The sequence below is a fragment of the Canis lupus genome, chromosome 2 (assembly GCF_011100685.1).
Source record: "Canis lupus familiaris isolate Mischka breed German Shepherd chromosome 2, alternate assembly UU_Cfam_GSD_1.0, whole genome shotgun sequence".
In the NCBI taxonomy this organism is placed as follows: domain Eukaryota; kingdom Metazoa; phylum Chordata; class Mammalia; order Carnivora; family Canidae; genus Canis; species Canis lupus.
Genome location: NC_049223.1, coordinates 58249534 through 58265686, shown reverse-complemented (window position 1 = coordinate 58265686; position 16153 = coordinate 58249534). Strand labels below are relative to the sequence as shown.

Sequence of the window (16153 nt, the reverse complement as noted above, 5' to 3'; positions counted from 1 at the left end):
TGCTGGAACCCCATTACAACCAAGGAAGGTGTGGTTGACTCCACTATCCATCCCACTCAGTGCTTTAGAGTGACTTCTGGGAGAGGGGAAGTTCTAAGCAAAAGATCTTATAGTGTTTACTAAACAATTAAGATTTCCCAGCCCCATCTCAGACTCATGACTGACCCAGAAAGTCCAAGGGTGTCAGGTACTTGTACTTTTAAAGGTCCTCCCTCAGCAGGTGGCAGGTCACTGTCTGGCTCGCCCCGTGTTCTCAAATGTGAACTGAGGTTGTAGTCAGTGATCTTAGACTGTTTGGGGCTCAAAACCTCCCCTCAGAAATGGGGGTCTTACAAAGTCACAAGGTGTCTGCTCACTGTGCTGAACTCCAAGAACAGATGTGTGCTGCTGACCAGCAAGGCCTCTCTGCAGCTTGCTGGCCCAACCCTGAGCCCCCATGTGGGTGGCCCAGCAGCTGCCAACACGGCACCTTTAACTGAGCCAAGTGTAGCAGACAGGAGATAGTGTCACCCTTTATGCCAGCAGTGACAGGAATGCAGAACAAGGATCAGGTCGGCAAGAGCTAGTGACATTTGCTCCGGGCTCTGCTAAACCCAACCCAAGAAGCTCTTTGGTTCAGAATCTCCTGTCCTCAACCTGAAGTTTAGAGATTTTTGTCCTTCACCTTGGTATCTGCAACGGATGCATCTAACAGCGTCTCAGCTGTTCTCAGTATCAGTTAACATGACATCTAGTCTTGGGCTGAATTAGTTTGCTTTTGTGGCCTAACAGATCACCACAGATCTAGGGACTTAAAACCATACACATCTGCCCTTGCAGATTTTGTGGGTCAGGACTCCAGGCACAGCAGGGCTGGGCCCCTGCCCAGGGTCTCCCTGGCTGCAGGGCTGAAGGCTTCCTCCTGGCTAGAGGGTCCACAGGGTCCGCTCTCAGCTCTAGGAGGCCCCTCTAGAACCTTCTCTCCACATGGCAGCTTTAGAAGGCCAGAAGAAACTCTTAGTTTTCCAGTTTCCTTAAAGGACCACTGATGAGGGCAGCCCACTCAGGGTAAGTGACCTTTTAACTGAAAGTCCCTTAGAGACTTAAATAACTTGTGCCAAATCCTTTCGCTTTTGCCGAACTTCACCTAATCCTAGAGGTGATGTGAGAGTATGATGGGACATCATACTCACAGGCCCTGCTCAATCTCAGGGGCAGGGGATGACACAAGGGGTTGGGCATTGGAGTCATCTTAGAACCCTGCCGACCACAGGGGCTCTGAAGTCAAACAGAACTTAGCAACGCCCAGAAAATCCACCTGCGGGGACCAGAATAAGCAAAAGCAAACTTAGAGAATCAAGTCAAGTTTCAAGGACAAATACCAACAAACACTTCCATTTATTAGTAATATATACGAATTTTGGTCTCTAATCTCTGCACCCAACATGGGGCTCAAGTTTAGGAGCCAGCAATCAAGAGTCACGTGCTCTACTGACTGAGTCAGCCAGGCACCCCTGCCCCGCCCCCTCACCATCCTGATCTCTTAAATCCATACAATCTCTCCAACTATTTGGCAAGATCAAATAGTTGTCTTTGTGTGAATAACAAAGACAGTGAGAGGTCTCTTGGTCAGAGATTGTTTAAGATTTCTGTCCTGCTTTCCTTTAAAACCTCATCAACTGGGCAGCCTGGGTGGCTCAGCGGTTTAGCGCCGCCTTCCCCCAGGGTATGATCCTGGAGACCCAGAATCGAGTCCCACCCTCTGCCTGTGTCTCTGCCTCTTTCTGTGTGTGTCTCTCATGAATGAATAAATAAAATCTTTAAAAAAATAAATAAATAAAACCTCATCAACTTGGCCTCTCCTAAAGTAAATGAAGAGAGTCCCTGATCCTTAACTTAAATGTAGGACTGGCCCCACCAGTGTGACACTAAGGCTCTTCCAAAAAGAAAGTTTTGTGGTCTAAGCTGAGCTCAGATGGCTGTGTCAGACATCACACACACAAACACAGCGCTCTCCACAACAGATATGCAGAAGTACCCAACTTTAATAACGATAGATGAACAGAAACAAGACGGATATAACACAGTAGGGCAGGGGTGAGGTAGGGATGGAAGGGACAGAGGGACACTGAATATGATCACAGCAACCAACGGGTGATTCTTCTGATGCCCTGAGCCATGAGACACGACTCATGTCACCAATAACTGCATCGGTGCAGTTGGTACTCACCAATAACTGAGTAAACCATCAACTCTGGAAGGCAAGTAGTGGCACTATTGCTGAGCTTAGAACTGGGGTAAGGGTCCTCTCTGTCACAGAGTGTTAATACTCAAGGACGTCTGGGCTCTTGAGTGTTAGGTCAGCATTGTAATATCAGGAGATGGCCTCTTCAGCACATGTTCCCTAATACGAGGTGGAGAAACAGGTCCCCCCACTCAGAGTAACCAGGTCCCATTATAGTAGGTCTTTTGATACATAGCACCACTGCACATCACTGCACCCCATAGCCAGCTCCACTCTGTTTACCAAGCACGCTCCCTGCAGATGGACTTCAAGCAGAGAGTGAGCAAATGCAGAGGAGGTGGGAGGAACCACAATTGTGGGACTTGAGGGACAGGAGTTGGCTGGAGGAGCCAATGTGCACTATGTTAAGTCCCTCCTAGGCATCACTGAGGTTGTTGTTGCTCAGGAGCACCTGCTCCCCAGGCTTGAAGGCTGGCATGCCAAGGTAGGGGCAACTGGCACAGCGGAAAGCATCGCCCAGGTAGCACTGTTGAGAGAAGAGACAATCAATCATACAGGGAAGCTGAGTGTCAGCGTGTCCCAGATACATGGGCAAGAAAGGGATCCCTAATTTCATAACATGGTCACAGTGGCCTGATGGAAATGGCTGGATGCACGTGTGGCTCCAATTGAAACCCAAATACTAAGAGTTTTTAAGAGCTCTAGTTTTATGAAAAACAGTGACATGAGAAGTTCCTTCGGAAGGCCATATTTCTATATTTCAACAGTTCAAATCATAGTTGAGCTCAGCCAAATAGCCAAATGGCATCAGGCCACCATGAACTGGGAAGAAAGGGGTCAAAAATAAGTGACAGGAGCCTCCCCTACAGGCAGGAGCACGCAAACCCCCTCTCAGGAGATGACTTCTCTCCTACATACGTGTTCTCACATATTTGCCCATTCTTAAAATACTTGGGCAGTAAATGAGTCTGTGTTGGGTTTAGGATGATGCCCAATACCACTGGGGGTTTTGTGAACACTGAGTAAGGAGCCAGATATTTACATTTCCACAAGCCGACTTGGGCTGAGAGCTCGCCTGTTCCCTTGACTTCTCTTTTTCCAGTTCTTCCGCGAGGCCACAGGTGCTGGGGGGGAAAATTGGTAGCTTGTGAGTGAGACGTAGTACCACCCATGGGCTCCAAGTCCTCAACACTGCCCAAACACTCTAAAACTTTTCTTTTTATACTAGGACATCTTAAACACCTATGGGGCTGGGCTGACAAGATAAGCGTGTAAGGCTGTTTAGGGAGACAGTGGTGGGCAAAGGGGGACCAAAAGGGGAGATGCCCTGTCTACACAGGCAAGTCACTACTCCGCTTCAGCCGATTAATGCTGTGAGGAGAAGCAGACCCGGTGCTGTCATATTTTCCAAAGCTAAGGACAGAAAAAAAAAAAAAAAAAAAAAAAAAAAGGATTTTTACTTGAAATCTCCTGATTTGTGAATGCTGGCAACTTTCACACTTAAAAGAACACTGATTCAGCAAGCCCACGCACCACCAGTTCATTTTTACCACTCTTTCCGTCCGTAAAATGAATGCAAAAAAAAACCAACGCTGAGGTTTCCAGGTTAAGAGGACAGACTGAATGCATGTGTCTACTCTACTTTCCCTCAGGGCCCCACTGAAACTTCAGTAAAGCATAACCCAACAAAGACAGGGGCCAGGGGAAAGGAGACAGTGGCTACGCAGCACTGGGAACTGTATAGCGGAAAAAGCAGAAGAGGTGACTCTGACCGAGGGGAGCTGAACTCCAAGCAGGTGGTAAGTTAGCCACTGCTAAGCACGTGGCTGACTCTCAGCCCACACTGCACCCCAAAACCTCCAAAGGAACAGGTGGCACCAGAAAGACCCCTCTCTGAGAAATCTAACCACCTCAAGGTGAAAGACCCAAAGATGCTGAGTTTGCAGTGTCCCTCACAGGCCCACCCAGGCTCCCTTCACTAAAACAGTCAACAAATCCCAGCGCTAAGCTCAGGGCTCCCAGCTCAAGCAACCTTTCTAAAGCAACTACTGTAGAACCGACTCCAACAAAACAAGAGAGAAAACTAAGAAAGCAGCAGGGGATACAAAACCCAGAAAAGCTAACATAAGGCAGAGGGAAGGGAACCCTCAGGGGGAACAGTGGAGGGGACCCCCAGATGTTAGCTCTGCCATAGACGAAGTCACACGTGTATGATGAAGCAAGAGCCCAAAACAGAGACACGCTGAAGGCTGCCACTATCACAAACCAAGCTGCCATCATACCGTAGTATCAAGGGCAGGCGAGCCAGCCCAGATCCTGGCCCTAGCTTATCCTGACTGCACACTGGTGACCATGAAGCTTTTCCATCCCTCCTTGCCCTGCTGATCTGCTGAGGACACTCATGTTCTGCTCCAGTCTGCCCCAAGGAGGAGAACTCAAACTTTGGCGGGCTTAGAGTAGAACAAACAGAGCAGCCCACGCCCTCCAACCATGCTGCTGGTGTCACCCTACACACCCCTGCCAAGTGTTCCATCTGTCTATGTCCTTGGTTTCCTAGAGATCTCTTGTGGCTCTCCCTGGCTTCCCTGGAAGGACTCTTGGAGATCCTCAGGAGATCCTCTTGGAGATCCCCAGCCCAGGAGACCCTGCATACCTTAACTTTCACCGGAAGCCTTCTCAGATGGAGGGTATTGACCTTTCCTTGTCTCGTCAGGGCTGGGCCAACTACTCAGTTTTTCGTAATTCAAAAATATAGTAGTTGGAGCTTCATACTAGATGGTAAACTATCAAATAAGCCAAGAATGATTAACATGAACCCGGGAGGATGGTAACCTTTGTGGGGAGACGGAGCAAGATGCAGCTGAGGAAGCACGGAGAGGTGGCTTCTAAGTTACTAGTCATATCTCTGATTCTTAACTTGGGTAATCGGTACACAGGTGTTCATCTTTATTACTCTTTAAAACCTATCTGATTAAGATACTCCTCCATCTTTACAATGCATTTCACAATAAAATAATTATTTCAATAATAGTAAAGTATCCCGAGTCCTTGAGCCTCAGAAGACTGGAAGGCCTGGAAGACTCCACTTATGCTGACGCTCACCAATTCTTGCAGGCTTTCCTCTTTTTCCCTTCTCCACATGAAGGAGCCCGCAGGGAAGCTGGATCTGGCTTCTTAAAATCTTCTGGATCTAGCAGCTCATCTGAGTCAATGAGATCCTAGAGAGAGCTCAAAGAGGTTAGTGACACACTCATGGTCTCTGCTGCTAAAAGGCTGAACAAAGGGCTGTGGTAGCAGGTTTCTATGGCCCACGTAGAGGGCATCCACTGACCTGCCCTGGGCTGATCATCACATTCAAGCTGACCACCACAGTGAAGTAAACTATGTCCACAGAGGATGCACTAGGCTGTAAGGGGACTGGGAAGTTAACTGACAACATGTAGTGAATATGAGTCTGAGTGTGCATGTGTGCGCGCGTGTGTGAATGTGGAAGCAGCAAGAAAAACAAAAACAGAAGCGCTATATTTATTTGCATATATGAAGGGCTGTCATGTGAAAAAGGGAATAAACTATTTTCTATGATTCCCAAGAAGGCAAATAACAATATATACATTTGTGCAATTCTTTGCTGAATGGGAGAACAATTAATCTTAAATTCTATGAGAACATGAACCATAACCTGTTTTGCTATCACTGTAACTTCAACAGTTGCAGAAATTAAGAACTTTATAATAGACAGTATTGATCAAAGATGGAAAATTATTGCTTTTAAGACAGTGAGTGTGCACTGACTTGCCCAGACAAAGGAGCCAAGAAAGTCTTTTAGCTGACAAGCTCTTTTCAGGTTCACACATGCCCACCAGAATCTTTAACATATCACATGAAGTGAGAACAAGAAAACCTGTGGGGAAAAGAGATGCTGAGAAAGATTTTTAAAATGCCACAAATGTGGGGTTTCCTTCCGAATCATAAATGCCAGCCACGGTCACAGGCACAGGCACAATGCTGAGCTTCACACCTCCACGTCCAGAGAGGCCACACCAAACTATGACCATTCATTTCCAAAGGGACGCCAAACAGAAAGCAGTCCAGGGACTGCAGTGCCCACTCACCACACTCTTGTCCTCCATGTCATTGGCTGACAGGGTCCAGAGCTTGGCCGCTGCAGGGTCCACAGCAGGCTTCACTGGGTCCAACCATTAAAAGAAAAAGAGCTTCGTCAAAGCAGCAGAAACAAACCAGAGGCACCTGGGTGTGCTTTTTGCCGAGTGCCTGTGAAGAGCACATGGGCCTGGGAGTCCGAGGGCTTGGGTCCGAGGCCCTGCTCTATCATTTGGAGAAGGAATGGCCTGGGGCTGGCTTGCTTTATGGTGACAGATGCCATCATCTGCTAAGCACTTGCTCTGCAGCAGATGCTACAGTAAGTATTTCATATGCACCGTGTGATTAAATCCTGCTAGGACCCTTATCAGGTGAGGATGTGCTGTCCTGATTTTATAGATGAGGAAAACAGCTCCAACATTTAGGCTCTATCTACAGAGCCACAAACAGGAGTCTGTCTGACATGCTTGACTTCACTCCACATTGCTGTGTCCTTATCTTAGCTTCCATCCTTAGAACCTGAGGCTAGTCGTCCTCCCTAGATCTACTGCAGGAGATCTGAAGATTAAGTAAGCAGAAAAGTGTGTGCCAAAGCCTCTGCCTCATGTGAACCTGTGACGTACAAGAAAACTGGCTCCAGAGCCAGCGGCAGTGCTGTGAGGCAAACTGGTGGCAGACACAACCCTCACCCTGCAGACCCTGTTGGTGCAAAGAAGGCCCTGAGAATTGAGTCAGTGTGGGCAGGTATAGGCAGGTCCTCAGAGACAGTGTGGGCACGTCTTCAGACCAGCCTTGGTGGTTAAGTGCACCCCTGAAGATCACTGTTGCAGGTGGAGGCTCGGATCTTCCACAAGGCAAACTCCTCACCTGAGCCCTTCCTACCCATTCTGGAAGCAGAGGCTGGGATTCCAGCAGATTTCTTAAAGATTTTGGCTGGCCAGTCAAAGCAGAGGAGTGTGAATGTACCTGCAAATGTTTGCATACCTCATGGTTGGGCAATTTCTCTTGATTCAGGCATCATGAAACAGTGATGAGGTGAGGGGGTGGCAAAGGGCGGGTACAACTGTCTGAGGAGAAATACTTTTACAAGTGGCTTAAGATCCTCAAAGTAAGAAAAGCTGACTTTACTAGCATAGAAAGGACCCATGGGAAGAGGTGCAGGCTACTCTTATCAACCACGACCACCACTGCGAGAGCTCCTGAGGATGAGTGTGGTAATTCTGGGGTGTGGAAAGACTTCATTAGCTAAATCATGTAGCTCAGGCTTCTAGAATCTGGAGGCCTCAGTGTCCTAAGAGCAGAAGAGGCCAAATGAGGTAATAGCTAATGTGCTATTTCACATCAGAATCTGAATACGCCCAGGACAACAGAACATGAAACATTTTTCCATTTGGAAATGACAGAGATGAAGGAAGGACTAATCCTCTGGAGACCTCACTGTCTCTGTCTAGATCTCTGGTTCAACATCTGAGTTGTCTTTCTAGGCTCACCCAGACAGAACAATGCCCCCAGGCCACTCTTACCCGGGGGAGAAGCCTTCTTGGCCAGAGAAAGCTTCAGTTGACTAGAAGAACCCACTTCAAAGTTGGGTTTTTTGCCTGTGATGTGCACAGAGAGCAAGTTGTCACTTTGGTAACCCAGGTGTTCTTGAACAGACTGTATCTCCTTGGGGCTCAAGGACTCCTGCTGCAGCTAGAATTCAAGACATCAAAAGAAGTAGGTCACACTCTTTCCACAAAATGATGTCATACTAAGTCCACCCATACAGGTGTCAAATACTCATTTCTGTGTTACGAAGTGCATAATATCAGGAGATGATAGACATCATCACATTCAGTTTCTCAGTGATCTGTACTCTAGAGTGCTACTTTGCTTATGTGCTTACTTTGAGCCAACCCTCTGGAAAGTTTTCAAGTATTTACCAATCCCTGTCTATTAGGTACAAGGCACTGTGCCAGTTGTTCTGCGGGTTATAATGATTATGATTATCAAGATGAGTCAGGCATCCTGAATAGGATGATGCCTCATGGTGTACTACATAGAGGCAGGCGCACAATAAACATAGTAGAAATAAAATAGAGAAAAAAACCATAAAGGTGGGGGAAATGTTTTCTTGGGAAGAAGCAGCGGACAATAAAGGTAGAAAACAATGTGGGAGTGCCACCTGTGTCCAGCAACTACAGAATGGTTAAATAAATCACAGCTGCTCCACAGCACTCAATATTGTTACATCATTAATAAGAGTGAGGGGCAATGCACTGGGATAGATAAATGTTGAAGATATTTAAAGGTGGAAAAAGCTAGTAATTGAATAATGTATACATATGACCTCATTTACATTAAACAAGTACCTGTCTCTCCCTGTCACACACACACTCACAGAGGTCTGAGCAGTAACACATAAAAATGTGTTGGTGGCTTCCTCTTGGGAGGGAAGTGTGAGGAAGGCCTGGAATGTCACTTTATAATTCTATACTCTCCAGTATTTTTTTTGGGGGGGTAAGATTTTATTTATTTATTCATGAGAGATAGAGACACAGGCAGAGCGAGAAGCAGGCTCCCTGCGGGAGCCTAATGTGGGACTCGGTTCTGGGACCCCGGGATCATGACTTGAGCTGAAGGCAGACGCTTAACTGCTGAGCCACCCAGGCGTCCTTATATTCTCTAGTATTAATTGAATTTATATGAGCATCTCTTATTTTAGATTAAAAAAAAAAAACGGAAAACAAAAACAAACAAACAAAAAAACCCGGAAAACCTTAAACTAAAAAGAAAAATAAGCAAGTATGGGCATAAAGAAACTAAGGCCCTAGGTCATGCTGCCAATCTGTGGCACGGAAGGGGCGGGAGGGTACAGCTCAGTGGTAGAGCCTCTGACTCAAATCCGTGGTATAACACTTATCACGGTACAGCACTTTCCTCTCACACAAGAAAATTTCAACATCAAAGAAGGATGTAGAAATAGGAACACCTCTAATTAATCTAAGTATTTTTACTGAATTGTCAGAAGTGGGATATTCTTCCCTGACCCACTCCAGCCTCCACCAAACACCTGAGGATGATTCAGGTGCCCGTGTTTCACTTGGGCCTAGGATTTGTGTTCATTAAGGGACCCGTGTTGCTCTCTCCCTGAAACATGGGCGCCACCACTCCACCAGTACTGAGACCAGAATATGCCCCAACCCACAGGGGCCCAAGCTGAGTCTATTCAAAGGAGAGTTGTTTCAGAGGTTCTGTCCTTTGAGACACTGTGTATCTTACATGCAAAGCACTTCCCAGTTTGCTTCCCAGTCTACGTGACACTGCACCCCTCATTTTCCATGCTGTTACTCCCTCATTCTCCCCAGATCTATGGACAGAGATCCTGGGTGTGGTCACCCAAGGTCTCAGTTCCCAGCAAAGGAGGTGGTCTACTAACATACCTCTTTCACTTCCACGAGACCAGAAAGAGTCAGGGCCGAACACAGCTTAGATGTTGTCCTCACTTTGCTGTTGTTAACTGCCAAGAGGAAAACCCCGATTAGCAGCTTCATGGGCCAAAACAGGAAAAATCAAAAAGGATCCTATTTGCGTCAGCTGGCAATAAAAGTGATCGTGACAGTATTTTAATTTGACAAATCCTTCTGGTTGTTCAGTACGTGCTTACCTACTCCCTTAAGTGTCAGAGAATAATTCTATTGTTATTGTCCTGTCTCTCCTGGCTTCTTGGAAGAAACTTTCTGGGGTTTCTGGACACTGAGTGAAAAGGAGGCTGAGGACTCAGAAAGCACACAAGTATACTCTCTGCGCAGTTCCTACAAGAGAGACACTGCAGCTTCCCATGGTCTACACTTCCAACAAAGAACACTGGCATATGCCGTGTCCGTCACAAGTTTCTATTCCCACTAAATGCTTTTACATATTTCAAAATACTTTCGTTCTCTGGTTGCATTTACAAATTGAGTCATCACATACTGATGGAAAACGGAACAAATTCAGAAGTGACAGCTTCATCACTGAGCAAAAAAAAGAGAGGTTTTTATTTCCTGGGTCCTATCATTAGTTTCATATGAGTCAATAATTACGACTCATCACTCCCAGACTTCCAGTCATTATTTTCTAACTTTTTATTCTGAAATAACTATAGATGCATAGGAAGATTTAAAAAAAAAAAAAAAAAGGATGCTTCTCCTTGTTTCCCCCATGGGAACATACACAAGTACCGCACACTAGAAGACTGGGAAGTTATCACTCAGGGTCCACAGAGCTCCCCAGATCTCACCAGTTTTGCATGCACTTGTCTGGGTGTGCACAGCTCTGTGCAATCTTACCATGCTCACAGCTTCATGTGAGCACTTCCACAGTCACAAGGAGCCCTCCTGAGACCCCTTTCCAGGCTCACATATCCTCTGCCTCTCACTCCTAGCACCTAGTAGTCATCAGTCTGGTCCCCATCCCTAGAACTTTGTTATTCCAAGAATGTTACAGGAATAGAATCACATAGCATGCATCCTTTTGGGATTGGCTGTTTTCCACTCGGCACGGCAAGATTCCCTTGAGATTCATCCAAATTGTTGCACAAGTGAGTGGTTTATTCCTTTTTATTGCTAGAGTTTCCCGTGGTATGCATGTACCACAGTTTAACCATTCAACCTGTTGACAGACCCAGCCATTTTCAGGTAGACATTTTCCTCCTATTGGGTCAAAGATCATAGTTCCGTGAGATGCACTGCTTCAGATTTTTATAACCAAGGAGAAGGATCTCCTAATGACAGCTCCCGCTCAGAGAGATGCAGCAAATGTACCTAAATATTTAACGTTGTTAAATTCTAGTCTTCCAAATAAAAATTTCCTTACCTACAGCTGTCTCTACTGGCTCTCTCAGAAAAAGACATCCACCAGGCCGCAGGATCCGGGCCATCTCAGCCAAAATCTCAGTGCTGTGCAGAGTGGTGCTTCCAGGAATTACACCCGACAAAATAATATCAAAGCTAGATTCTTTGTGAGCAGCTGAAAAGAAGGAAGGTTCTGATCAGCAATAACCTGGGCCCCTGACGCAATCTGCCCAGCCCCCCAAGGTCCTGCAGAGGCTCCAGGCTTGGCCCTGGAAGAATGAACAGCTACCTATCTGGCAAATGTTATTATACCATTACTAGCAAGAGGGGCAAAGAAGCCACTATTCTCCCTTGGTCTTATTAATTTCATATCCTTTTATATGTCCAGGAAAAGAAGTAAAAAGGAAGCTGGCTGAAGAGTAAGCTTTTTAAAAAATGCAGGATATCTAATAACAACATACTTATAAAAATCAACTACACTCTTTTAAGTCCACTGTATCTCAACTGAAAAACAGAGTGACCCCCCCCCACTGCCATCGTGTGCCACTCAGAACAAAAACTCAGATGCGAAGGAACTGCATAAACGCAGCACCCCCATCAACCCTCTGCAGCCCTGTAAAGACAATGGGTAGGTACTTACATTTCAACAGCTGGTTGATGTTTTCCACAGACACTTGGCCCTCATCACCTGTTAACTTTTGAAGCTTGTCGACCAGATCTTTCAGAGCCTCCAGGGGGGATGACTGATCCCAGACCACGGCCACAAACTGGCCAGCTGAGATCCCATAATCTGCCATTCCTGCCATGCTGATGGACCTAAAACCCATGGACCAAAGGAGAGTCACGACTGAGCAGAGATAAAGCACAATTTAATCTATGAGGTACCAGCAAATACAATTAGAATCACCACCTAATTCCGACCTCCCACCACGGCATGCTGACCACACTAGAGTATCTTCCTGTGGATGCTACAGAGACTAAAATAATGAACCTGTTACCTCAAGGATTCTTAACCCCAACATTCCCCAACAATGCAGGTTGCTTCCTGGATGGGAGTCCTGCCTTGGCAGTCAAGTATACAAGTTGAAGGCAGAAAGAGTATTTCTCTTTTGATTTGGGACAACTCAGCTTGAATGGAAGGAATATGAAACACACAGGACGTTAATTAGGCAAAAGTATGACTCAGCAAAGAAGGCAAATAAAATGGCAGACCTAATGCCACCACAAGCTTAATTTTTTTTTTTTTTTAAAGAGACAACATATTTACATTTGGAAAATAATGAGATTTTCTCTTTCATGAAAATAAGAAAATTCAATCCTATTGAATCTGCAATGATCAATAGTACCTAACATGTCTTTCTTTCACATTTACGATTGCCCAGGCTGTTCAAAGGACCTTATATACATTATCCCAACTGAACCTCATACAACCCTAAACTCTGTATTATTCCCATTTTATAGGCAGAAAAATTGAAGCCATTGACTTTGCCAGGTCACACAACTACTAAATGTGGGAAGACCTGGAACATGAATCCAAATCCATGGGACTATAAAGCCCACACTTTTAATCTATGGAGATTCCCCCCACCACCATGGGTCAGCTTTCCCTTCCACTTGATATGGACAGGAGTATAGAATGTGCTCATGAAGCAATTAGGTCAGGCGATGGCATTCTACTCAGCTCCTCCTTTCTTTCTTCAACATTAATGCCATCAAGTTCCCATCTTAAAATAGCTCTAATAATGGCATAAATGCAGACGCCACAGTAGACAGGCCAAGCATGGACCAGGGTTGTGCTGAACACCTCTGTCTTCTGTAGAAGTTGCTAACTCAGTCACAATTACACCACCACAGACACTCTGAGACTGAATTTAGGCCTTGTCCGTTACACCCTTCCTTCTTCAAAAATATTCAGTTCAAATGATTTGCTTTTCTGCCTACAAAACATGGCCAAGTTAGCCAGTCACTCTTAAATACCACAGTATTTTGATTTTGTCATTCATTTCCTAAAGTTTACTTTCTAGTGCGAAACCAAAACACTTTCTTCTGGAATCAGGTCCTCCATGATCTGGCTCCGTCTGTATCTCCCACCTCTCCAAAGCGAAGCCCTCCTTGTTCTATGAAAAACCTCCACATTTTTGCTTTAATCATGCCTTTACCTGTTTGCTTCCATGTGGAATGCCCGTTCTTCATTATATTGACCTGACTGCAAGCCCCAGTAAAAGGATGCCATGTGTTATCAGATAAGCAGGATTCCTTAATCACCGAATTGTCTTTAAATCCTTAAAAAGCACACACTCAAGAACTGACACTTTTAAGCTTTTAACTGTCACTTGATGTTGAGGAAGAACTCCTGTAAATCTTTAAGGTAAGCGACTTGGGATCAATGTTTCATTGAAGAATCAGCCAGGGGTATCCCAGTGGGGGTGGGTGGGTGGGCGGGTGGGGAAATAAATAAATAAATAAATAAATAAATAAATAAATAAATACCAACCAGGGAAGACAGGAATAGGGATTGCTGGGCATTAAGTCATAAGAAATAAAGGACCTATTTCTAGAATGATGTTGACACAGGTTCTCTCCTGGGAAAACAAAAGGGACAAGCTCCCTGCCCACCACCACCAACTATAACTTTGCACTGTACTCACAGAAAAACCATCATGAAAGAAAGAACAGGCAAAAGGTTACTTGTTAGGCAGAGAAAAACAAAAAGCCAGGTGTCTAGATCTTTCCAGCAAAACCTCTAGACCTCTGCTTAACAGAGACAGTTTTATAGGTTTTGAATACGATGAACTGGGCTTCTACCATTGGATTGTCTACTTATTAACTACATGATCATGGGTCCAGTTATTAGCTCTCTCATTTCTTACCAATAAGGTAGGAATAATAATCTCATATTTCACAAGGCTGCTGTAAGAAGTAAATAAGAAGATAAAAATATGCAAAGCACTCAGCAGGGCGTGACACACAGAGCTCAGTGAAATAATGTTTTCAGAGAATTTTTATATCTTGGTGGCCAGTTTATTTGCCTTTGCTTCAAAGAGTCCCCATAAAACCTATTCTTTCTCCTCAGCCATCCCTGCTGGGAAGACTCCCTAGGGAGACGCGATGCTTCTTTTACATTGTTAGAATTACACAGTATAAAAGCTGCACTTTATGACATCTTCAATACTACTCCAATGGGTGTGTATCAGTACATTAGAAGGACGTAAAATACTTTGTGTTCCATATCTCCCCAAACTAATCTTCTATGGAAAGAGGGAGCTCATAAATGTATTTATTAAACATTAATCCTCAAAACACAGACATAGCCACCACTCTGTTAGCATTTTCCCAATAAAGTGGGAGACAATGTTCTTCTAAGTATCTAAAAGCCAAAGGATGGTACTTTCCATCATCTGAGTTTTCTGCTTTTAGCAATCTTTCTTTTTTAAAAACTGTAAGAAAAAAATGTCTGGTGCCTGAGGTGACTCAAGAGCCTGGTTGCATACCTAAAAAGAGGTGGAGGGGGCAGCCCGGGTGGCTCAGCAGTTTAGCACCGCCTTCAGCCCAGGGTGTGATCCTGGAGACCCCGGATCAAGTCCCACATCAGGCTCCCTGCATGGAGCCTGCTTCTCCCTCTGCCTGTGTCTGTGCCTCTCTCTCTCTCTCTCTCTCTGTGTGTCTCTCTCATGAATAAATAAATAAAATATTAAAAAAAAATAAAAAGAGGTAGAGGTGGAGTTGAAGAAGTCATTGTCACGTCATGGGCCAGTCATTGTCATGTCATGGGCCTTAAATGTTAAGCACCTCTCTAGCGCTCACTGCTGTATACATGTGTCCATGGCTCTTCTAAAATGCTACTAGCAGGCAGGGAAAGCAGATATCTACGAGTATCTTCTGGAGATTCATGTATTTCTAAGGTACCCAATCTTGAGGCATTTGGCTCGTCTTATGGATGAAGGGGGCCAAAAGAAAAAAAAAAAAGACTGAAGTTCAGGTATCAGTTCAAACCAAGGATTAAGTCCTTTTAAGTCAGGTACATAAAAAATTCTGAGAATACTGAAAGTCATCAGAAAGGAAAACTTTAAATTTAATGAACTGACTGAAGCACACATAGGAAAAAAAAAAAAGGTGATCATTAGCAAGGAAACAAGAAAGAAAAGAAAGAAAAGAAAAGAAAAGAAAAGAAAAGAAAAGAAAGAAAAGAAAAGAAAAGAAAAGAAAAGAAAAGAAAAGAAAAGAAAAGAAAAGAAAAGAAGAAATGGAAGACTGTTTCCAGGTATGTCAAGAATTGAGGGTTTCAGGAAGGAATCCCCAGTGCTAGAATTTCCAAGGCTCATTTGAAGATGGGTGGACAGAACTCTGAAAACAAAGCCTTATGGACAGATCAGTAGTGTTTTAATGAATCTATAGATGTGCATCTGGAATTTTAACATTTGGGTTAGGAGGGCTTCCCCCACATAGAGGCAGGGGTGGGCAAGATGTTTTAAAAAGACTTGAGTTATAAGGGTTGTGCAAAACAGATACAGACAAGAGTCTAGCTGCAAACATAAACTTTACAGAATGACATGCTTAGCTCCTGTCACCAGTTATCCCTAATCCCCAAATCCTTCAGTTCTCCCTATTAATATGAAGCCTTCCCTGATGCCAGATAGCAATGAGGCACTCTGCATTTACACGTCAGTTGAGTGCCTATAGTCCATGACCTCCCTGAGTCACTCAGAGATTGGCACTCAATGTAAGAATGAAGGCCACCAACCTTTTCCTTCCCAAACTTCAGGTCCTACAAATCATGTAGGGGCCTTGTTAAAATAAGATTCCTGGACTTAAAAAAAAAAAAAAAGATTCCTGGACTTCATCCAGATGTACTAAATCAACTCTCCAGGAGAAGGACCAGGGTATCCAATTTATTAATAAACATCCTAGATGGGGGCAGTGGACACCTGGGTGGCTCAGTCAGTTAAGCGTCTAACTTTGGGTCAGGTGCTGATCTCAGGATCCTAAGATAGAGCCCCTCCATGCCCCCTAGCTG

The 16153-nt window shown here is 44.9% G+C and overlaps 1 protein-coding gene across 3 annotated transcripts in view; it reads right to left on the bottom strand.

Moving 5' to 3' along the window:
- Nucleotides 1-2004: 2004 nt before the first annotated feature.
- Nucleotides 2005-16153, bottom strand: part of CIAPIN1 (cytokine induced apoptosis inhibitor 1) — a 15213-nt gene continuing 1064 nt past the window's right edge. For 2 of the 3 annotated variants that reach the window (XM_038530964.1, XM_038530965.1), the window contains exons 2-9: nt 11780-11955; nt 11162-11314; nt 9748-9824; nt 7849-8017; nt 6337-6410; nt 5327-5442; nt 3267-3348; nt 2005-2750 (exon numbers count right to left, since the gene is read on the bottom strand). In XM_038530964.1, coding sequence (XP_038386892.1) covers nt 2640-2750; nt 3267-3348; nt 5327-5442; nt 6337-6410; nt 7849-8017; nt 9748-9824; nt 11162-11314; nt 11780-11945 — 948 coding nt within the window. In that variant the 5' untranslated portion in view covers nt 11946-11955 and the 3' untranslated portion in view covers nt 2005-2639. Of the gene's footprint in view, nt 2751-3266; nt 3349-5326; nt 5443-6336; nt 6411-7848; nt 8018-9747; nt 9825-11161; nt 11315-11779; nt 11956-12137; nt 12247-16153 lie in introns of those variants that run through there. The other variant, XM_038530966.1, reaches the window with a different exon arrangement.